Below are 25829 nucleotides of genomic sequence, written 5' to 3' on the forward strand. Positions count from 1 at the left end.
TATATTTTATATCTATTTTATATTGTTAGTAGACTCTTACAGTCGTTGATCCGTCAACCAGACACTATGATTTGATCTTACTAATCCTTCCAATGGTCCCATGCAGGATCCCAATTTTAACAACCTTAGCACTATTATGGCTCCCATCATCAATTGTTTAAGAAACAGGAGTTTCATTGGACTCTTCAACGTGTTTTTGGAGAGATTAAGCAGAAATTGATATGTATTTAGCCATCTAGACTTTAGTAAAGTTTCAAGTAGGTATTTGAGAGGTTTTGAGCAGGTGGGACACCTACTAGCATTTTCTAGGAGAAGCTCTCAAAAGCTAATTAAATAGATAAACAACACATGATAAATAGTTTTATGTTATGGTGAGTTCCTTCCAACATAGGACATGCTATATTATACTAAAAAAGTTTGTACTCCTATCTAGCAACCTTGCTCTACACTATTTGACTTCACATAAAAAGCTAAGCGCTAAGGAAGCTGATCCGTATAGTTTCTTAACGAGTACAAATTTGTCTTCAAACACTGTTCTCATGTTAAGAATAAGGTAGCTGACAACCTTAGTGGGGTTGCAGTTACTCTCCATGCCATGAATGTCAAGGTCATGGGATATGATTTCTTGAAGGATGATTATTTGGTGTGCCTTATTTTTGGGCAAGGGTCTTTTATAAAGGGTATGCAGACTTTTTCAGGGATGTTCTCAGGTGTACTAGTTCTGGCATTCTTTGGAGAAGGATGTGGCTAGCATAGCCTCCTAGGGTCACACTCGTCAACTAGATAAATCTAGGAAACAAAATGATGCCCATTGTACCCTCTTTCTCAAGCACATTGGCTAAGACAGACTAGAGTACAGAGTTCGCTCACAGACTCGCTAAAAAGCCTGAGGGCATGATTCCATCTTCGTTGTAGTTGATTAGTTGAACAAAGTGGCACATTTTATTGGCACATTTTATTCTATGTACTAAAACCTACGCTGCGTCACATGAAGTTAAGCAATTCTTTAGAGAGATTGCCAAAGTGCACAGCTTGCCAAGTCCCGTGGTGTTTGATAGGGGCATAAAGTTTGTTAGTTTTGGAACACTTTGGAAAATATGTGACACTAATTTGATGTTCTTCAGTTATCATCCCTAAACTAATAGTGAAACCGTGGTCATAGAACATAGTTTTGGGTGATCTTTCATGTGTAATGGGAGAAAAACATGGAAACTTATACTACCTATAATCTAGTTTTCTTATAGAAACTCAAGGAGTAGGTCCATGATAGTAGTCTATTTGTTGGCTACAAACCCCATGCACCCATTAACCTTGTTCCTTTACCACCAAATTCCATATTTCTGAGCTTGTATAGTATTTTGCCCGTCGCACATCCATGAATAGCTGCATGCTAAGATTAGCCATAAACATGGCATATGTAATCCGGATTACAGACTCGTTGCTGATGTGCATTATAGGACAAGAGAATTTAAATATGGGGTGATAGTGTGCCACTGGCCTATTTTCCATCCTTCGGAAATATTTACTTCATTTTCCTGATTGTGTGAGCATCAGTCCAGTTATAACTGTGGAGAACATCAATCTGGTTTTCAATGTGGAAAACTTGACACCTCATCTAGGCAACTTTGAGCTTCTTGCATCAGCTTAAATTTCCATGAAACTGTTGAAATTTCCGCTTCCATCGCCCTCAATATAAAAAATAGCAGTCAATTTCCATCTTACAAAATTTCTGTCAAAATTTGAATGAATCATCTGAAACTTATCGACATCTTGAAATTTTAGCGCAACTTGTCAAACTTGTTAACTATAGAATGAAATTTTCTTGGACTTCAAATATGAAATCTAAAGCAAAGTGAAATTTCTCTTTATTTATCTTCTTTTTTTTATTAAAGCAAAATATTACCACAAGGACTTTGAAATTATATGAAAAACTAAACATAGATCTTCACAAAAACATTTTATTTGATCATTTATGTATAAATTCTCTTTATTTGTATAATATATAATATTTACTAATTTATAATTTTTATTTATATTAAATAAATAATTTTAATATGAATATTATAAATAATTTTAATATGAATATTTTATGGGAGCTGCTGCACCTCATACACAACATACAATGTATTGAGTTTATAATATATTACTCTTAAAAGATAAGTTATTATGTCTATTAACCATTTCTAAATTCCATAAAATAATTTCATGCTTGACAGCTAATTTCCGTCATTTTTATTCAAAAAGAAACTGAAATTTCCATACTTATAAAGCTTGGAAATTTTAGTCGAAATCAAAATTTAAGATCTTGGCCGCTTGGCTTGTCTTCAAGTGCTCATGCAGATTATCCAGCTCCCTAAACTCCTCCCATTTCAAAGTTAAATGATAGATTCAAGGCAATTTTGGATGATGAGTCTCTGGATTCTCCTCATGGCCACTCAGTTTTAGATGCTACATGGCAATCTCAGGATGTTTGTGAGCATTCCCAAAATGTCACCTCCACTTAGACTGCCAATTCAACACGCTTATTTAGACGTAGGCTAGGAGACTAGGACCTGTTTTAAATTTAAAACTCTGACAATTTCATATTTTTAATTATTTAGGAGATTATTGAGTAAATATCGGTTTAAGTTAACAACAAGGTGCTTATGTAGTTGGGTGGTTGTATGTTATGGGGTTAGCTTACAACTAGGGAAAAAAAACACTGAACTCCCCTAAGGTTTGGCAAAAAAGGCGTGGACCTTCCTTGAGGTTTCAAAAATCCCACAAACCTCCCTTGACATTTGATTTTTGGGATACTTATAGTCCATCCTTGGATCATTTTTCCAAATATCAAGGAAGCTCCACATTTTTTGCCAAAGCTTCAGAAGGTTCGTGATATTTTTAAACTGGGAGATTCGCGTCTTTTTTCCAAACCCCAAAGGATGTTCATTAAAATTTTGAAGTAGGGTCTATGTCTTTTTGTTAAACATGAGGGGAGGTTAGTGCCTTTTGTCCTTACAAATAAAAAGCACTTATACCAACACAAGACAGACACAACACAAGGTATACTACAAATTTTCAAAAAATTAGGATACCACACGGCAGGTATACATTAATTAATTAATGTAAAAGTATGTAAATTTAGGCATGGTTTCTCCAATATGTAAATTTAGGCATGGTTTCTCCTTTTAAGTGAAAAATATTCAGGTAATTTTATTTTAAAATGAACTATAGGCATCATTCACACACATTCTATGAATAAATTTCATGTACAAATCACAATTATACATCCATTAGCCACATTCACATTAAAACATTAATCCAAATTCCAAAAAAAAAAAAAAAACAACAGAGCAGACACTGCCAGGCAAAGAGACAAGAGGCTGATGATAGGCAGTGACTAATCAATAAATTAAAAGAAAATGAGAGTGGCTAAGAGAGGGTGGAGAGAGGGAGGGAGAAGGTAGGGAGGAGAGGAGTCAACATATTAGTTGCCTCGAACTGAAGAAGGAAAATCATCCTCTAGCAACCCACTCCCACTGCCCCTCTCGTCCCAGCTAGTCCTCCTGTCGTCAATGGTCTGGCAGTGCAGGGGAAGCATGGGGGTTCTGGTGGTGAAAGGCAGCAAAGGGTGGGGCTCAAGCTCAACTCTCTCTGGGGTTTTGTTCTATACAGGGACGGTAAGAAAGGGAGAATAAAATGCATCGCTTTAGGTCCAACATGTGTCCCAAAGTGTCCCAGCTGTGTCTTACACATGTCCAAAATAGAAAACATTTAGATTAATTTTTGGAATATAGCGGCAATACCTGCTACATGCTGGTGACCATCACATGTTAAATATTGATAATTGGGGCTTCCAAGAGTGTTGGTGTTTCCTGGGTTTACAATTTGAATAGAATTAGAATTTCCCTCTCCCTCACTGTACTTGTAATCTTCTCCTTCTACCTTCCCCATTCCTTTCTTTTCCCTTCTCCTTTTTCACTCTCTCTCTTCAGCATGCTGTGGCCATTGGCTACATAAGCCAAACCAGCTCAAAATAATTAAAAATCCCATGCCAAATGCAATAAGAGGCAAATCGGGAATCCAGATGTAAGACAGGGCATCAACAAGCAGATAATGTATAGCAAACAAATAAGAACCAGTGCACCACATAAGAGTTGTATCATTTACAATTAAACTCTCTTATCCCCAAGACCCCCCTCCCTCAAAAAATAAGAATAAAATACATAAGAAAAAAGAAAATATGAGTGAAAAGGGCAACAGGAATGCCCTCTGCACCCAAGAATATGGGCACATAATTCCCCTTCTCATTCATGTCATGTACAATAATAAGAACTAAACAGCTTAACCTCAACCCCACGCCTTAATCTTTAGAAACAATTTGGATCCTAGAAGAATTTAGGCCCAGATTGGAAAAATTAGTAGGAGAAGCAAGTATAGAATGAGAAGCGATGGTATACAGTGCCATATGTATTCTTGGTATGATGTATACTGGGTATAAGAATTATAGCATGTTCTTTTATTAAAAATGAAATTTCTTAAGAATATGAGAGAAAACAAGAAACTGTACTGGGAAAAGTGGAAAAAGGAGTTAGAGCATGCTTGCTTTGCATGGTTTTAGAGATGGGATACTTCATGTATGATCCAATCTTATGTTTGGTGAAACATATGACAATCATTTTGCATACCAAACGATTCTCCATCAACTATCCCTTCACAAAAGAAGGGGACAGAATATGGCCTCATTGGCAGGGATACTTATATGTGTATATGGGATAAGTAGCCCTGGGAAACATTACCTATTACACATATATCATAAGAGAATATGGGATGACAAACAATACGATATAATGTCCCATCTTATCATCCATCATCTCATCACACAAATGGGACATTGGAGAAAAGAAAAAGGTGAAAAGCACTTTAGAACCAATTTCTCAGTATTTTTTTTTTTTTTTCCAAAATCATTCTCCTTCCCTCTCCATTGGTCAGATTTTCTTTCAAGGATCTAAATGGATCCTAAGTCAGCAACATCCTCTAAATTCCTTTTCTGTGAAGGGAAGGATGATCTTCTATCACATACAGAATGTCACATATTCAATTAAACTAGAAACCCAAATCACTAAAGAGCTACAAACCATAACTCATTCACATTACATACAACCATAACGTTTTCATACAACTTAAAAAACAGTTTTCATATGAGCATAAAAGATTAGAGGATAGAAACACAAATGCAATTGCATGCAAATTCTACAAGCTTTAAAAGTTATAGATACAGTAAATAAGAAGCAACATCATGTAACCTGCTCTGCTGCATAGTTGTTCAAATCTTACAATTTTCAATTTGATTCATACAATTCATATCAATTCCACACCAAATCAATTCAGATCTTACCAGCAAATTTAAAAACAACTGAACCGTTACTGCCTAGTCAATTAACGAATCTATCTGAATCCATCAATTCACACGATTCTAGACCTATTATATCTTGATAAACCCAACTGGCTTAAACGCCCCCCCCCCCCCTTTTGTTGCTTTTATTATTACCCAATTACCTTTTGTTCCTTACGTGAATTTTTTGCTAAAAAGGAGAAGAAAATAAAATTTTAGGTCTTTTGTTGCTTTTATGTTACCTTCCACTGAGAGGAAGGGGCAGAACACCCATCAGCTAAGGTGGTAATCATGTTTTGTTGTAGGGGTGTAATCAACTCTATATGGTTCAGTTATTGACAAAACCGACTACCAAGACGAAATCTTCCGTTGTAAAATTTCATGAACCAAAAGGTCCAAAACTGAACTGTACAGGTTCGTTAATAAAGAAACTAAACCGCTGGTTTTATGATTTGGTTCAGTTAAACTTGGTCTTTAAAAGCTTCGGACTTTATTATTGGACCTCACAAGAGGGCAGGTCAAATATCAAACTAGATGGGGCCCATTCGCCTTACCTGAGCCCGCAACGCAAGCCCAATACATGAACTGATTTGTTAAAAACTAAGAAGGGTGGAGCTCATATTTGTAGGAAGGGAAACCCATTCCCTTCCCACGCACAATCGATGTGGATAGAAATTTTGGGAGGCGGTGCAGTGGTGCCTTTCTGCTGCAGAGGGGCACGCTATTTGTCCCACATTGACAGTCTACAAGCTGGGGGAGCCTCAACATCAGTATATAATGCCACCCCAGGCTTCTTCCCTCACTTAGAATTTGCTAAAAAATTAAAAGGGCTGTAATATTTTATTACTAAAACAAGGGCATTGGGTATTATGAATTTTGATTAAATTACTAAATAGTTATGAATGTGAGTGTAAAACAGCTCTTAACATTAGCATCATATAAAATTATAACATCTACAATTTATTAACCAGTTTTCAGTTTTTTGGTTTGGTATTGGGCCAGAAACCAAAACCAAATATTTTATTTTTAAAAGTCAAAACCAAAACCAAAACCAACAAACCGAACCATTGAAACAAAACACATTTCAGTCCAGTTCTGGTCCGATTTTCAGAAATTTTTGTCCACCTGCTGAGTTGTTATGATTTGAAAGATTGGTGGTTTGTTCAATTATTATCATATTTTGAAGTTAATTATTTTTTTCTTTATACTTCGAGAAAGAATATAAAGGGCGTCCCCGTGCCATAAGACTCCCCGCTTTGCAAGGGTAAGGGGAGGGTCGTCACAGTGTACGCAGACTTGCCCCTACTTTTATCATTTTTTTTTATTGTTGTTAACTTGTAAGTGCCAAACGTTCAGTTTTTTCATTCTTTTTTCTTGATTGCTTCACTCAAACAGCATAAAGTTCAGTTTTTATTAATATTTCTTGACACATTCCCTTACATTTGTTTGGGGAAAGCATACACATTAAATAGATTTTTTAATGCCAAAATTTAATTTTATTGTTTTATTTTGTTTCTTGTTCATATATTATGTATGCATGTCATTTACAATTGATTTTGGAAATTCACACCAAATCTTATGACTCAATTCAATTCTCGATTCCCAAAACTGGAATTTCAATTTACTAATCAAACCCCAATTTGACAATCATGCTCTGCTGCAGTAACTCTGAATACAATAAATTTGAGACCACAGCACTCTTAAAAAAATGAGTAAAAGCAGATGTATTTACAGATTGTGTTTCCTCTAACTCTGTCAATGGTCGATTAGGACGATATGTATGGTTTTGCCGCTTTGCCCACAACCAAAATCGCTGAAATTGCACTGGGATACCAAACTCTTTAGCAACCTCCTCCTGCAAGCAACTTCACAATTAGGCAACAATCAAGTCAAGAGGTATAACAGCTCAAGACAATATGTAATAGACTTCTAAAGTACACGAGAACAAGTTCTAAGAAAAAAATAAGAATATGCTAAAAAAAACAACAAAAATTTTCAATTTGTGCTCATACTTGCTTCATGATTTATCTCTCCCAAGAAAGAGTTCATAAGTTGGTAATAGAAAAAATCTATAATACTATATACTACTTCAACAATTTTCATTCAATTAGAGTAGTTTAAATGATACAAGAATCATTATCATACAGGATTCTGATACTGTTCCTTATCTTTCTAGAGTTAGATATCTGAGGGAAGAGCTTGCTGATCCCCCAACTGGAGCAACCAGCTTCTGCAATTTTGCTCAAGCACAGATTTCTCGACATTTAAAAGATCCAAGTGTCCCTTTTGCTTAGCTTTGGTCTCAGAGACAATTAACACATCACAGCTGTAATTGAGTAAATCTAATTCAAACTTCTCCATTTCAAGTCTGGCATCAGCCAGATGCGGATATCAAAAATTTGGAGATCATGGAAATACAAAAGAATTGAAATGAAACTCCAAATAAACTAGTACATCAGCGGCCCTCTATAAGCTTACAATGCTTGGAGAGTAAGAAAACTAATTTAGAAACCTAAATAAACTAAAATACCAATTGTTTAGATAAAAAATATACTAGATTTTTAAAGACATAATCTGATGAAAACACCTTACATAACTACGTAAGAAAAATGACGTTCAGAAACCTAAAAAAGTTTACTAATTTCCTAAAGAAAAATGTCCTAAAGTCTTAAGGATATAATCCCAACAAATATACCCTAAATAAAAAATTGAAAATACAACAAAAGTTAGAAAAGTAGAATAGCTTTTGCTTGCACGTTGCACCATTCTCCATCAATTAGAAAAAAATTCAATGGACTCAAAGGAAGATCTTTTCTTCTAATTTACAATAGTTAGGACCAATGATTTACATAAGACTGTAAAGCATAGAGTCAAGCTTGTTCATCCCAAGATGGAACTTCTCCACAGCTATTAAGAACACTAACTGAATCACCATCCCTCCCCAACCTGTTTGGTCAATCTACTTTGACCCAGTCCAAATCAAGCAAGCTGGTTCTTTTAAACCCTCTCCTTCCCTCAAAACAAAATGTAGGATTTTTTCTAGTACTTTATTCATCACACTCGATTGCCCTGATGGCACATGAGGATGAACCCTTGGCATGGCTCAACAATGATGGAGAAGCTACAGTGAAGGTCCACCAAGGGTGATTGAGTCTTGTTCCAAAACAACAACATATGGATGTCAACTGAGGTTTGGACCGTTTGGTTCTAATATAGTCTGAGACTAGAAGCAATGGTAGCTTCCATCAGAAACTAGTTTTGGGGTTGGCTTCGACAGGTCTAAAATTCAACAGATATTGGCCTACAACTCTGATCAAATCTGATCAATTAGGGTTTGAAGGGATTTGAAGCTGGACAGAAAAGAGAAAGGCAACAGCGGTGGCAACAGCAATGTGACAGTGGGACAGAATGGCAGCAAGGCAAACAGATTTAATTTGCAATCACAAATCCTACGAGTTTGAGCTAAAACTTGCAGAAAACCCTGCTAAACACTGGCAGCAGTGACAATTGAACTAAAATTTGAACCTTATCAAATAACACAACGGTTTTGAAGATTAGTGTACCACTCATTGCGAAACCAATGTCCAACACAAACTAATTGTAAGTCAACTCTGAAAATAACTAATACACATGAGGCCCTTCCTAGGATGAAAATGCTTTGGAAATAATAAGATAAATATTAGAGGCATGTCTATTTGTAGAAAAAAGTTTTCATTTTCCATTTTAGTTTTCCAAAAAATTACAAAAAAGTTAGCAAATTTTTTATATATACAACGTTTATATCTTATAAATGAACAAGAAACAGTTTTGGCATTATTTGATTGTGGTAATAGTTTTATTTTCATTTCTAATCTTTAAAAATAATTACAAAAATGCCACCTTGTTTTCTAATTTTTTATATTTATAGATAAAAATTGTAAACCATTTTTTCATTATTTTCCTAGATTACTAACTCTTACTTTGCGTATGGGAGCATGGAATTCGGATCTCAAACTTTAATTTGTGTGAATTATGTATAGAGTTTCTTCTAAACCCACACAAATCCAAATTCAAGCCTTAAAATCCATGATTCTAAATATTAATTTTATAAATTTGGGAAAATTGGCAAACAAGTTGTCCTGTTTCTGATTATTTTGAAATCTAAAAATAAAAAATGAAAAATTGTTGTGCACAATTACAAACACTTTATTTTCCACCATTTTAATACGAATCTTGACAATTTTAGAAATAATCTAAAATTTTTATAATTCTTTAGAAAACTAAAAAATGGAAAATGGAAGATATTTTTTCCAAAACGAAACAGGCCCTAGAAACCTAAATAAGCTTGTTGAATAATAGGGCAAAATGGAAAACCTAACCTCAATGATAGGTTTCTGCCTCTACTTATAATAAATGTCAAATACAAAACCATGGACCATATTACCCTTACTAACTCACACTAACATAACTCTTTAAAACTCCCTCTCAAGCTGGAGCATATATATCATATGTTCCTAACTTGTTACAAATGAATTTCACATGAACACCTCCCAAGGCTTTTGCTAGCAAATCAGTAAGATGAAAATCAAACTTCACATGAGCGGTTGTAATGAGCTTTTGTACAAGTCTCCCCCGAATAAAGTAACAATCAACTTTAATGTGCTTTGTCTGCTCAAGGAAGACCGGGTTGAAGGCAATACGAATAGCAGCTCGATTATTAGACATCAACTCCATAGGCTGAGAATAGGGAAAATCCAGTTCTTCCAACATGTTCTTCAACCAAACAAGTTCAAATGTAGTGTGTGCCATAGCCCTATATTCTAACTCGGAAATTGACTTGGCCACCACATTTTTTTCTTACTCTTCTAATACACCAAACTACAACCAACAAAGATATAGTACCTAGTTGTGGATCTTCAATTAGAAGGTGACCTGGCCCAATCAACGTCTGTATATCCCAAAATAAGAGTGTGACCCCAATACCGATATAAGAGACCTCTTCCCAGTCTCAAAATTCGAATTATTGCATTCTAGTGTCTTGTTCTCAGGGAATCGATAAATTAACTGACAACACTTGTTGCGAAGGATATATCTGGTCAAGTGATTGTGAGATATTCAACTTTCCAAAAGGTCTCCCATACCGTCTTAGATTAGGCAACAAATCACCCATATCTGGCACTAACTTGCTATTGGGATCCATGGGTTTATCAATACGTTTGGACCCCAACGGACCAGTGTCATCTAAAAGATCAAGAACATACTTCCTCTGACACAAGACGGTTCCCGTACAAGATCTTGATACTTCTATACCCAAGAAGTAATTTAATGGCCCCAAGACTTTGGCCTGAATCTTACTCTGTAGGAAAAGCTTTAGGTCCTGGATACCTTGATCATCATCACCAGTGATCACAATGTCATCCACACGCACAATAAGCAAAATCCTACCGGATGGAGTATGATGATAAAATACAGAGTGATCTACTGCACACTGACAGAGGCCAAACTCAAGTACTACAACACTAAATCGGCCAAACCATGCTCTAGAAGATTGTTTTAATCCATATAACGATTTCTTAAGCTAACACTAAGGCTGATGCCCTCTAAGCAACAAACCCAAGTGGTTTCTTTTTATTGACCTCTTGAAGATCACCATGTAGGAGAGCATTCTTCACATCTAACTGATGTAAAGGTCAATGACAAATAGTGGCTAAAGAGATGAATAAAAGTACTAAGGCAAGTTTAGTGACCGAAGGGAATGTGTTTGACTAATCCAAACTGTACACCTAAGTATATCCCTTAGCACCAAGGCGGGCCTTCAAATGAACCATAAAACCATCATAATTGACTTTAACTATACACCCAATGACACCCAACCACAGAATTATTAGGAAGAAGACATACTAAATCCCAAGTATGACTATCATGTAGTGCATGTATCTTTTCAACCATTGCAGTCCTACACCCGAAATGGGAAAAAATGGAAGACAAAATACTAACCAAAGAGTAATACAGGGTGACAAGAAATCATGGAAAACAAAATTAGAGATTGGATGTCAGGTACAAGTGCATTTACCTTTTCAAACAACTATAGGAGGATCAACATCATGGGAAATAAGATCATCTAACGAGGGAACTAGAGGCATAGTAGTAGAAGCTGGAGAAGGTTCTACTCCATTGAGTTTTCGTGTGTATACCTACAAATTGGGATGATCCAAGCAACGACAAGGATTCAAACTAGATGAAAGTGAAGGAGGATTGGGCATAAACAAAAGGTTGGGATCTAGAAGGAAAGGCAGAGAAAGGACTCATCAAGGTCCACAAAATTCAAGAAATCAGAGTAGTGCGTGTAAACTCAAAAAAAGTGACGTCATCAAAGACAGAATCGATTTGAAGTTGGCTATAACATTGATATCCATTTTGAGTATAGGGATAGCCCAAAAAAATACATTTTATAGCATGGGGATCCAACTAATCCATTTTTGGAGTTAATTGATGGATAAAGGACACAGAGGCAAATATACAAGGAGGAAGGAAGAACAAAGGAGCCTTAGGGAAGATAATTGAATATGGGATTTTACCACCAAGAATAAAGGATGGCATTTTATTGATGAGGGAGAAAACTATGAGCACAACATCACTCTGAAAAACTTTGGGGACATTTGAAAACTATAGGGAACAAGTGACTAAAAGAATATGTTTGTTTTTCCACTCTATTCCTCCATTTTGTTATGGAGTGTGAGCACAAGAGGACTAATGGATCATACCAGAATTAGTCATATAGGTAGCGAATTGGGTACCGAAGTACTTCTTAGCGTTGTCACCACAAAGTATCCTAATAGGCATATAAAATTGAGTCTTTATTTAAGAATAGAAGGCACAAAAGATATTAAACATCTCAAAATGATCTTTCATTAAATACAACTAGTTCATCCTGGATTAGTCATCAACAGATGTAACAAAGTACCGAAACCTTAACTTCGACATGACATGACTAGGACACCAAACATCAGAATGGACCAGGATGAAAGGACTAACCGCCCGTTTGTCGACCCAAGAAACAAAGGGAACACAGTGATTTTTTCCCAATTGACAAGACTCACACTCAAGATTTAATACAAAACTCAATATAGGAACTAGCTATTTCAACTCATCCAGGGATGGCTGACCAAGGTGACAATGGATTCGAAATAGTGTGGCAACAAGCCCGCGACTGTGCAGGCAAAGGAAGGAGACGATGACTAAAGTATTAAAGCCCACAAGCCTCACATCTTGTGTCAATTGTCTTCCTCATCTTCAAATCCTGAATAACCATAGAATCAAGAAAGAAGGTGATATAACAATTTAGGGACTTTGTAAGCTTACTAACTAACAGTGATTGAAAAGGGATTTAGGAATGTATAAAATAGAAGAACAGAGATGGAGGGAGTAGGATTTACTATTCCTATCACCTTAACCACAGTACTGGACCCATCAGCAAGGGTAACTTAGGATAGATTTTTGGGATAGTAGAGGGTAGAAAAGAAGTTGGTTGCACCTGTTATATGATTAGTGGCAGCAAAATCAATAATCCAAGGACTAGTGGGAATGATACCAAATGACATACAGATTGTAGGATTATCTTTCTGGGCAAAAGAATGTGATAAGATGCTTGTTGAGAAAATTGACACTATAGAAACCTTGACTTCTCCTCCTCTAATATAGTCACAATGCACAGTTCGCTCAAATAAGTGACCGACAAGGGAACCATACTTTTGGGATTGGCAAACTCCATCCCAACACTCACAAACTTAGACCAATGATTACAAGATTATTGCTGGAACAGCCACAAACAAGGTAACCCACCATGAATAAGTCACAAGTAAATCAGTACAAGACTGCCACAGCAACAAGAAACTTAGACACTGCCCCGAGAAACTAACACATCACTGGAACAATGGGAGCAACCACAAACAAGGTGACCCACCACGAATGAGTCACAAATAAATCAGCACAAGGCTGCCACAGCGCCAAGAAACATAGACACAGCCCCAAGAAACCCACACACAGCACCGCAACAATTGGAGCAACCATGAACAAGGTAAACCACCAAAACTACCATGGACAAGTCACCAACAAACTTATATAACACTGCCACAGCCTCACAAAAACAGCTTATGAACATTGCCACTGCTTCAAGAGTCTCACCAATGGCCTTTAGTAACACCAAACAACTACGGACTACCACAAGTGCATGGTCGAAAACGATTGCATCTTTGAGTGAAACACATGCCCAATAGCTTGATGTTATGGTCTATGGAAGGAATTAGAACAATGAATCAAAAACACAGCAAATACCACCGTTTCAGACCCAATAAACTCAATAACCATTGACAAACAGCTTCAGGAAGCATCAAACAACCATTCCTCGGGTGCTGCACATAAGCAATTAAAAGAGGTGTGATTTTTAGAGAAAATACATCACAAAAAACTTCACTAATATGTTTGTAGAGGAATTTGAGCACTGCTGAATGAGTTCAGGCCAAAAAGATACCTTAATTTGGCTTCCTGTGCCGGTACATTAGATCAGCCCTGGCAGCCTTCACCCGGCACATGAGGGCATGTGGGACACTGTCTGAAGATGGGATTTCAGTGGGGGCAGATCAGCACTCTCTGTGGGTGACTATGGTGTTGTTTTTGCAAAATCTATAGTAGATTTTGTGTTCCTAAACGGGCAGTGTTGCCTAGGAAATTTCTAGTGGCCGGTCAGACTTCCGGCAGCTGCTGGCTGTTTTCTAGGGCTATAGTGTTGCTGGAAATTCTTTTATGATGGTAGACATGCAGTGGATTTAGGGTTTTAAGATTTGGTTTTGATGGTGGTTGTAACAATTAGGGTTTAGGTCTTAGAACCATGCTTTGATACCATGTTTAACAATTGGGTAAAATCGAATGTCAAACCTCAATGATAGGTCTCTCCCTCTATTTATAATGCATGTCAAGTACAATACCAATGACCATAATACCATTACTAACTCACACTTACATAACTCTAACACATACTAATAATGCTAAATGACCAAATAACCATTAACAAAACTAAAATAGTATTTTCCTAAACAAAATTATACAGAATTTTTTACATTATGATTCCAAAAGAAGTACTCAAAATCAAGAAAATGAATTTTAGGGGCCAAAATAAACTAACAAGCCATTTGGTATCAAAATTGCAAAAAATAATAAAAATCGAAGACTAAAACTACAAAAAGAAATTAAAAACTAAAAGCTAGCAACATGTTGGTTAATATTCCCAAAACTAAAACAAACCAAAAACTTAATTAATCGCATGCTCATTTCTATCTTTCGATCAAAGAGCAATTAAAAAATAAGATTAGAATAATGAAATAAAAAAGAATACAAATAGAAAATATTGTAACAAAAATAAAAAATAATTATCGTCATTTTACTTAATTATTATATTTTGAACTCACTTTTTAGTACTTTGAGAACAGTACTATATTGTATGAAGGTTGAAAAATGGTGAAAATATTTTTTTCAATGAATATTATTATTTTAATTTTAAAAAGAAATCTGAATATTTATTTTATTTTATTTTATATTCATATGGCAATTTTAATCTAATTTTTCATTGAAAAAATTGTGTACACAAATGTTTAAACCAAAAGGGTAAATTCTAGATACCAAAAATATCATAGCATCAGCCCACAATGGCTGAAAACCAACAATGAAAACCAAAAGCTAGCAACACAAACAAGTGCGTCATTGGCACCAGTTTCTTCACAGTACTACAAACCCTAAAACTGAAAACAATGAAAATAGGAACTGAAAACAGAATGAAATAGAAACCGAAAACAGAAATGCTACCAACAACCCATTAAACACTAATTTCCTAAAAAAATATATATATCTTAGAATCTTAAGAATATTGTCTCAGACTCTCAACCCCACTTCCCTTCTAAGAATCTTGAGTTTACTACATAGTATGTATAGCAGACCCTTCAATCTTTGAGTTTAAAACTTTCTCAACTAGTGGAAGAAACTTAGGATGTTCGATCCAGCAATTAAGAAATTTGAAGTTGAAGTGTTCTCTCCAAGAACTAGACTTGTTTCCAAATTGGAGTTAGGTAACCACACACCAGTGGTAAGTTAGGGTGTGAATATTCCATATGGAATTGGTCAAGACAAAGTCCAATTCCAATGCGATGAAGCCATCCAACCTTTTATTTGACAGTAAGATGAAGACTAAAACAGGAAAGTCGTCTAGGTCAGTTTGAGAGAGAGAAGCATTAAATTCAGAAGATGCCTGCATGCTGATAGAGGATATTACACTGTTGCATTCGCTTGTGGACCTAAGCCTTACTATTTTAAAATCATCCTTATCTATCCAAAGAATGGCTCCAAACTGAATGGAAAATGAGAAAGATGAGACCATAGAGATTTTCTATCGATTGCATTATATGCATAAACTCATCGAAAACATGGATTAGAAAAAATTGCTTGAACCAAAGTAGTAATATGCTGAAAATATACTATAACATCCCAATCATAATGAGCAAAGGATTAAAACCAATACAGATTCTTCCCAAAGGGGCCTTAGAACTGCAGTTATTCATAAAGAAATCCTTTTCAATAAATTTTGAGGTTTTCAGACAATTAACTGCGTATAACTCTAGTCCAAGGGGCAAGGGCCAACAGAGTTAAAGGATCCATGCTTGATGAACTTCCTGACATCACTTTGCTCATGGAGATAATTTAGTCCCCCATTTGAAGAGAGAAGGAATCCTGACCAGGGATATCACTTCAAAATTGGATTCTTGGCTGACGTTTAGGTTGAAATTATTACAATCAGGATGGCTTTGATAGAAATACTGATTTTATCGTTAATCGATCACTATAGAAGAAAACAATGAACAGCCATGGCCTTAAATTTCCACGAAATTGTTAAAATTTCTGCTTTCCACCACTCTCAAAATCGAAATGGCGGCCAATTTTATTTTTACAAGATTTATGTAGAAATTTCCATGAATCATTCATAATTTATTGAAATCCTGAGAGTTTATACAAATTTGTCGAAATTTTAACAATTGAGTGAAATTTCCTAGAAATTCAAATTAGAGATTGAAAACTTAAATTGAAATTTCTGTGTGTGTGTGTGTGTGTGTTGAAACTAAATATTATTACAAGAAGATTATAAATTAAAGCTTTTAGATATTTGAAATCATACGAAAAATTGAACTTAGAGATTAACTACAAGTCTACAACGTTTTATAGGACCATTTATGCCTAACTTATATGTATATGTATAATAAATAATATTTAATTGATTTATGAATTTAATTTATATTAATTGCATATGTTTAATGTGATTATTATATTACCATTATTGCACATTGTATGCCACATAACTGTCATTGATGTAATTTATATATAATATTCTAGTTCCACATCCTGCATTATAATGTCTATTAGTAGTTTCTAGCGGGTCATAAAAAAATTTCCATACTTCTTAAGCCTTGAATTTTTTTCAAAATCAAAATTTAAGACCTTGTGTACAACCACCTGCGACTGACAAAGGAGATAGTGGGAAGAATCCAAATTTTGCAGAAGTTGGTGATGCTGTTGAATCAGAAGATAGCTTTATAGATTCAGGGGATATGCAGGGAGGCCTGAGTAGATGGTTTGTGACAAGGGGAAGACTGTGATTTGGACAGTTAGTAAAGAGGAGTCTCTGTTGGTTGAGCACTATGATGAGGAAGATCATGAGTTTTAGATCATTAGTGACTTGGATAGGGGAGTACTAGATGATCAACTGATGATGAAGAATGGGTTTAAAGACTTGGTGAAAATAATGATGTTATAAAAAATGATGCATCGTGCTTGAGCGCAGTAAATTTAGGCATGTTTCCCTTTTCAGCAAGAGGAGAGGGGAACTACAGACCTAGGAAAGACATCTGAGAATGTACAGGTTGATTTGTGGCATTTCGATACAAGCTACCAACCAGTAGGATACCTCAGTTAAGGAACTTGTCTGTCCCATATAATGATGTCATCTCATCTACTTCAAATGTTGTCAGCATGTCATAATAAAAAGCAGGATACCCTGCAAGGGGAACTGCTAAGGAAGATCAGGGAAGTTGTAAGTTCAGCAAAGGTATCCTTCCAATTCCAAGAAATTAGTCAAATTTATCAAAAATGCACTTGTGCCAAAGATAGAATACTAATGGAAGAGGGGTCATTTCAATTAGTCTTTTGGGGATGAAAGAGATACCCAAGCACTCTTGGAGGAGATGGGTATAAAGTTAGTCCTTTAGGGTAGGAGGTCAAAGTTTCTGTGTCTCCTAATAAATAAAAAGATGAGTTCAGAAAGATTTGAAAAATCTTGAGACATCTATCAATTATGGGGAGGGGAAGGGTAGAAGAAAAGGGGTAAAGTCGTTAAGATATGAGAGTGCATAGTCAGAATGTTCGAGGGTTAGATTATGTTAGGAAAAGAGGTATTATTAAGGAGGTTCTGTCTAGACATTCTCCTGGTATTGTGTTTTACATGTGACTAAACTTGAGTTCATAGGCGGGAAAGTTAATGGGGACATTTGGAGTGGGAGAGGCAAGTATTGGGAGTTCATTCTTCTTAGGGGGCAGCTGGGGGTATCTTAAGTGTTTAGGACACTAGGTCAGTTTCAAGGATCGATTGCTTAAAGGGTTTTTTATCTCCACCTAGGTTGCTTGAAGTTGGAGGAAGGGGTCAGCGGTGGTATTGCTCTGTCTGTCGTCCCACTAGACCCAATTTTTCATAGTTACTTTTGGGAGGAGTTATATGTTCTTTTGGGTTTTGTTCATCATGGTGGATTGTTTGTTTGGGTGGGGGGTAGACTTCCTACTGAGAATAAAAGGTGGTGGCAGGTTTTCCACTAGTATGCAAAAGTTGCATTGTTTCATCAGGGACTGTTCAGGTTGAGAGAGATTCCATTGGGGAATGTGACATTTTCCCGGTCTGTTTTGAGGGGGACAAAGCAGTAGATAGTCAGGTGGAAAGGTTCTTGTTTTATGAGGTGTGGGAGGATAAAAATTTCCTGATTTGACTCGAGCACTCTTGTATAGACCTATGTCTGGCCATTTTTCCAGTCTGCTCTGGAATCTAGTAAGGTTAAGAGGAGTCATTCATTTTGTTATGAAAATATGTGCATGAATCATCATTTTTTTGTTCGTTGGTTAGGGAGACTTGGTGTGAGTGTTAGGTGAGAGGTTTGGATGGGTTAAGAATTATGAAAAAGCTTAGCAGATTGAAAGAATTTTTGAAGCAGTGGAATTTGGAGGTTTTTGAAGATATTAGAATGAAGAAGGTTAGAATTTTGAGTGATTTAGAAACCTTGGATAGAAAGAGGAAATATAGGGATTATCAAAGGGGAAGGAAGCAAAGCGGGTGGATTTGAAAAATTAACTCAAGGAGATAATTTTGAGGGAGGTTAGGAGCTGGATGCAAAAATTTTAACTTAAATGGACCAGGGAGTGGGATTGTAATACTAAATTTGTTTCATAGAATGTCCAATGAAACTATGAGATGTAATTATATTAGAGAGTTGCTGATGAGGGTGCGTGACGTGGTGAAGAATGCTCGGGTGCAAGAAGATGAGGTTGCTTTTATTTTTTATTTTATTTTTTAAAAAAAGTATACAGAGGAAAATAATCTTAAGCCTATGCTTGAGAGGTCAATTTGGAATACCAATTCTAGTGTCCAAAAATCTTGGTTGGAGAGGCCATGTGGGAAGAAGAGGTGAGGGTATTGGTGTTTGGTTTTGATGACGATAAGGCTCTAGGTCTGGATGGGTTTAATATAGATTTCTTATCAGGGGTGATGGAATGTGGTGAAGGACTGGAGAAAGATTTTTTCATGCGTATTTTGGGTATGTGTTTTTGGGGAAAGAGCATTAATTCTACCTCCAATAACCTTGGTACCTAAGAAAAGTCACTCTGTTATAGTATTGTACTTCCACTCTACTAGTATTACTGCTAAGGTTCTTTCTAATAGACTATGTTCTGTGCTTTATGACAGTAGCTCACTTGCTCAAACTACTTTTGTAGGGGGTAGACATATTGTGGATGCTATTTTAGTAGTAGAGAAAGTGAGGTAGCGGATGATGTTTGTGGAGAAAAATGAGGGGGCTGGTTTTTAAGTTGGATTTTGAGAAGGCTTATGATAGGCTTAGTTGGGGGTTTTCAGAGAAAGTGCTCATAAGGAAGAGATTGGAGAGAGATGGAGTTCTTGGATGAGAGGTTGTCTGTCTATTGCATTTTTTTGTAATTATTAATGAGGCATAATCCTTGTCTAGGTCCTCAAGTGGGGTTGGGCAAGGGATCCATTATCTCCTACTTTGTTTGTCCGGGTGGTGGATGCATTGAGTAGATTAATAGATAGGACGGTGACATGGGATTCTTACGAAGTGGGGTTTATTAGCCTTAGCCATGATAGAGTGCCAGAGTTTACTTGTTAGCTGGTTGTGGAGGTTTTAGATTGGCCTCTTGCTTACATAGTAGTCTGTTAGAGATTTCCTTTGGTCAGGAGTAGGAGAGAGAAGGAATATTTTGGTTAGTAGATCTAAGGAGAAAGAGAGTTTAGGGTTTAGTAATTTCGTGTCTAAAAATGCAGCCCTTTTTGGCAAATGGTAATGGCAGTTTCCCATAGAGGAAAACTCTCTATAACACAAAGTTATGAACTCTTGAGTTTGAGAGCATGGATTTCAAGTCTTAGATTTGGACAAGAAGTAGCATAGAACTGTATCAAGTTTCTTCCAAATCCACACAAATCCAAACCAAGCACTATCTAAAAGTAAATTTGGCTTCCACGTGAATGGTTGAATACTAATACAAACCTTAGATGTTCATATGATAGTCCATAAATATTCATTGCAAGTATACCGGTTTACCCCCCTTGTTATTCCTTTGACTAAGTGGGAAGATTCTTGCATACACTTCTTGGAGGATGTTTGGGCAAGTGATTCAACAATGCTAATTGCTAAATCCTTTTCCTCACCTCTCACCTCTATTCTCTTTCATCAGTTCACAAAAACAGTACTTTTTTTTGATTCATGATGGTCCTAAAGTTTCTTGGGATTATATTTTAGAAAAAGGTATTGATAGGGAGTTGTACAAGCTCACTTTGTTGCAGTGTTCGTTGTAGAGGGCTGTCAGGTTTCTAACAGAAGGGATGCTTGGGAGTGAGTTTTGGACTCTTTTAGTGATTTTTCTTCAAGTCCTTTTTTGTAATCTTGTCAAGTCTAATGTATGGTTCTCCATCGTTGTATTTGGGAGTCAAACGTACCTTCAAAGACCAATGCTTTTGTCTGGTTGGCAGCCCATAATAGAGTAACACCAACAATATGTTGCGAATTAGGATGCCCTTTAAGGTATTGTTCCCAGATGCGTGTTCCTAGAGTTTCACCAGTTCAGAGGCTGTACCCATCTGTTTCCACATTGTCCATTTTCTAGTGGAATGTGGAATAGATAGGGAGTTGTACAAGCTCACTTTGTTGCAGTGTTTGTTGAAGAGGGCTGTCAGGTTTCTAACAGAAGGGATGCTTGGGAGTTAGTTTTGGACTCTTTGAGTGATTTTTCTTTAAGTCCTTTTTTGTAATCTTGCAAGTCTAATGTATGGTATTCCATCGTTGTATTTGGGAGTCAAAGGTACCTTCAAAGACCAATGCTTTTGTCTGGTTGGCAGCCCATAATAGAGTAACACCAACAATATGTTGCGAATTAGGATGCCCTTTAAGGCATTGTTCCCAAATGGGTGTTCCTAGAGTTTCACCAGTTCAGAGGCCGTACCCATCTGTTTCCACATTGTCCATTTTCTTGTGGAATGTGGAATAGATTTTTTGGTTTATTTGGAGAGACGAGTTTTTGGGTATTTCTTTCATTGGGTTTGGGAAGAGAAAGGATGCCATAATTTTACAGAAGTGTGTGCTTTTTGAAGTTATGTGGGTATCTGATTGCAGCAAAATGCATGGAATTTAATGGAGAGACGCTGTCTTCACATTTTCTTTGGGATAGGATTTGGTAGTTGGCATCTCTTTGGGCTTTTAGTGCAGGCTGTTTTATGGGCATATGTTTTGAGGATGTCCAGCAAGAGTGGAAGGCTTTATTGTTTAGATTGTACTTTTCACTCCCTCGTTTTGAAGATTTCTTATCCTCCAATTTATATATTATTCTTTTCTAGTTAATATTTTTCTTCTATAATTCTATCAAAAATATATATATATACATTATTTTAAGTATCGATTGTAACAGTATTCTTAAAATATTTAGTAATGTAAAGAAGGTAAGCAATTATCATAACAAAGTCTAGGGCATGGATTTCAAGAGAATCAACTAAAGTTCTCATGTAACAGTAATGAGAGTAATGGGTGATATTATTTTTAGAAGAGAATATGTTATTTTAATAATTAGGTTGTGTTAATGGGGGTAGTTTTGTGACTTTTGTCCTTAAGATTTCATTCTTAATAATATTATATAAGAGGGCAGACGTGGAACTGTACGTAGATTCCAGGAAACTGCTGCTCAGTTTTTTCTTCCCTTTTTCTCCTCTCTCTTCTTTTCTTCGCTTCTTTTCTCCTCCATCTCCACGTTTACAACATGGTATCAGAGCAATGATCTCCTTGAAATCTGATTTATCTGAATTGGTTTTGATACTCTATTTTTCGTTTTCTTTCCATTATCCTATCCTAATCAATCTTCAGATCTGACTTTCTTGTTGATATGAGAGTTGTTTAAGGACACCCTCCCTTTGGGTTAGGTTGTGCAGCATCCTTGCCAGGAAGATGTTTGTTTTCATGGTGATTTGCTTATGTGAATTATGCTGCTGCAGCTGTTCCTCTGTCACTATGTTTGTACTTTGCTGATGATGCTGTTTTGATGACGTGTATTTGTGATTGATTGCTTTCAATCTTGTACAGATTGCCGGTTAGTCTTGATTGGTGTTCAAAATATTTATTCCCCGTTTTTATCTGCATTCGTTGCCAGTCGCTGCCAGCCATAATGCCTGGAGCTACTGCCAGGTTGTTTATTAAATGCCTGCAGTCCTTTGCTGTAGTCTGCCCTGTTTTTGGTGGTTAAGTAATTCCTCCTAGGATATTGTAGGCTCAGTTCTGTAGTCATAGCTGCCTATTGAAGTTCTGGATTTTGGAGAGTTTGAAGTGTTGTAAGTTATGGTTTTTTTTTTTTTTTTTGGAAGTCCTGGAAGTGCTGTTTGTGTTAGTGTGTGCTGCCTGACTACTCAAGTTCCTTCCTGCAATAAGTCATCCATGGATACTACCTCTACCTGTAGTAGGGGAAGTCTTGGAGGACGAGGACAAGGTTTGGATTGTAGTTGTGGCAGCGGTTACATTATATGGCAAGGAATTCGTTGTGGCAATTCTCGCATTTGCACACATTTTGATATGGAAAACCATACCATTAATTGCTGTTGGGATCTCCTTGGGAAACTAGATTGGGCCAAAGGGCGATTCTACTATTGACACTTCAAATGCACCAAGCCACTCTACTAGGGAGTTGAATAAATCATCCACTGTCTCTTGAGAGGAGTTTAACAATCTCTTTTGCATGATTCAACAATTCCAAACTCAGTCTTTTACATCTACTGCTATTGTGGCACATTCAGGTACAACCGGGCTTCTTGCCTCTCCATCCCCCTCACTTTGGGTTACAGATTCTAGTGCCTCCTCTCATATGACATGTAGTCGTAATTTGTTTGAGCCCTTAAACCCCACTACTTTAGCCTCTATGGTTACTCTTGCTAATGGTTCGGTTACACTGATTTCTGGTCCTGGCAATATTCTCTAAATTCCTTTTATTCCTCTTTTGTCTGTGTTATATGTGCCTAAATTTACCTTGAACCTACTATTAGTTAATTAATTAAGTCTCATAACTGTTCTGTGACCACCTTTCCTTCTTATTGTGTTATTCAAGATCTCCAGACAAAGAAAAGCATTGGTGGAGAGCTTGAGAAGGATGGCTTGTACTATTTTGATGGTGGTCATGGCAGTGCAATTCTTGTCATACTGCTTCCTCAATTTCTACTCTTGGTGTTTCTCTTGATTAGGGGCATGCTCATTTGAGTCATCCATCCCTTCAAAAACTACAAGTAGTTTTCCCTACGTTCAAGTTTGTTTCCCATTTTGAGTGTTCTACCTGTTAGTTGGGAAAGCATATTAGGACATTTTTTCATCTACAGTAGAGTCTCGTAGTAAATCATTGTTTTCTCTTATTCATTCGGATATTTGGGGTTCGTGTAGAGTCAAGAATTTGATTAGCCATCAGTATTTTGTGTCATTTGTGGATGATTAGTCGTGTATGACCTGGATCTCTTTGTCAAAAGATAGGTCTGAATTTTTTGATGTATTCACTCAATTCTACCAGGAAATAAAAATTCAGTTTGGCATCGGTATTCAAATTTTTCAATCTGATAATGAATTTGAATTTGTTCAAAATTAGCTTCAGTCTTTCTGCTTGGCCAAAGGGATATTCTTCAAACATCATTTATACATACCCCTTAGGAGAATGGAGTAGCTAAACAAATAAAAATAGACATTTACTTGACATAGCACGACTCTACTCCTTCATATGCATGTTCCTAAAACCATTTGAACCGAAGCTCTTCTTGCAACTTGTTTTCTGCTCAATTAAATGTTCTCAAGTTTTCCGGGGGGGCAAGTTCTCTTCTCCATTGTGTACCCAGAAACATCCAAGTTCTCAATTGTGCCTTGTGTTTTTGGGTGCACATGTTTTGTTTATGTTCCACATTCTAGTCAGGAAAAATTTCTCCTCGTGTTGTTAAATGTGTCTTTGTTAGTACTCAAGAACTCAGAAAGGATAGAGGTGTTATGATCCCCACACTCATAGGAAATATGTTAGTACTGATGCCACCTTTTATGAGGGGACACCCTATTTTTCTAGTGTTGATTCCTCTTTGCATGAATCTATTTTGATTCCATCAACAATCTATGGTCCCCCCCCTATGTTTATCCTCCTATTCCTACGCTTATCCCTCCCAAGAAATCTTCTACCCCTCTTCCAAATCCATTAGTTACTGATCCAAAGAAACAATTGAAGGTTTATGAACAACGGAAAGCAAGCATAGACATCACAACCACCATGCCCATCACTATTTTGAATACTAGTTCTGGAGATCCATCTCAATGTGGCTTGATTTGCCTATTGCTCATTGGATAGGTACTCGAACATGTGCTCAGCAATACTTAGTAGCTTATCCTATCGCTTATTATGTTTTAGTTCTTCAACTTCCTAGTCCTATGCATTCTTTTGCCTTGTTTATTTCCTCAGTTTCTATCCCTTCCTCGCATGTTGAAACACTTGCTAAACCTGGGTGGAAGCACACGATGAATGAAGAAATGGATGCCTTGAACACTCAAGGGACATGGGGCTTGACGACTCTTCTTGCTAGGAAAGAGTTGGTTAGGTGCCATCAGTCTACATCATCAAATATCTTCATGACGACTCTAGCTTAAGGCTCGATTGGTTTCCAAGTGATACTCCTAAACATACCGTATTGATTATTTTGAGACCACCTCTCCAGTTGCTTAATTAAATTCTATTCGTGTACTGATCTCAACAATTAATTTTGACAGGAGGGAGCAATCTCCTGGGTATGTTGCTCAGGGGGAGGATGGTGAAGTATGTAGGTTGTGTAAGGCCATTTATGGTCTTAAACAATCTCCTCAAGCCTGGTTTGACAAATTTAGTGTTGCAGTTTCTGCATTTGGCTTTATCCAATGCTACTCTGATCATTTGGTTTTGTCTGCAAAACAGAGACAGATGTGGTACCTATAGTAGTTTATGTTGATGATATCATCATCACAGGCAGTGACCATAGTGGGATTACAAATGTTAAGTAGTGGCTTCAAGCAAATTTTCAAATCAAAGACTTGGGTGTTCTGCATTACTTTCTTGGTATTGAGATTATATAGTGTAGGAAAGGTTTGAATCTATCTTAACGAAAATATACATTGGACTTGCTAAGTGAGACTGGTTTGTTGGGAGCTAAACTAGTTGATACTCCTACAAATACCAATGTGAAGTTTGTCTAGGGATATACAACTGGACTTTGAAGACAAAAGTCAATAGAGGCAATTAGTTGGCAAGTTGATCTACTTGAGTGTTAGTAGACCTAACATATCTTTCGCAATGGGGGTGGTGAGTCAATTTATGGAAAATCCCAAACAACCACATTGGGATCCTGTTTGTAGGATTTCGTGGTATCTTAAATGCTTTACTACCAAAGGTTTGATCTATAAATGCAATTAAAATTGTGAGATTGTGGGATACCATGATGTAAATTGGGCTCGATTTGTTAATGATCAAAGGTCTACTTCTGGATATTGTACATTTGTGGGAGGTAAACTTGTACTCTGATGCAAATTGGGCTGGATTTGTTGATGATCGAAGGTCTACTTCTGGATATTGTACATTTGTG

At 36.6% G+C, this 25829-nt stretch overlaps 1 protein-coding gene across 5 annotated transcripts in view; it reads right to left on the minus strand.

Annotated features, from left to right (window-relative positions):
* The window catches only part of LOC131149134 (ubiquitin C-terminal hydrolase 12-like), a 106127-nt gene that overhangs the window by 28505 nt on the left and 51793 nt on the right, over positions 1 to 25829 (minus strand). For all 5 annotated transcript variants that reach the window (XM_058099259.1, XM_058099258.1, XM_058099257.1 and 2 more), the window contains exon 16: positions 7107 to 7229. In XM_058099259.1, the coding sequence (XP_057955242.1) occupies positions 7107 to 7229 (123 nt within the window). The remainder of the gene's footprint in view (positions 1 to 7106; positions 7230 to 25829) is intronic.

Source organism: Malania oleifera, chromosome 2 (genome assembly GCF_029873635.1).
Source record: "Malania oleifera isolate guangnan ecotype guangnan chromosome 2, ASM2987363v1, whole genome shotgun sequence".
Classification (NCBI taxonomy): Eukaryota; Viridiplantae; Streptophyta; class Magnoliopsida; order Santalales; family Ximeniaceae; genus Malania; species Malania oleifera.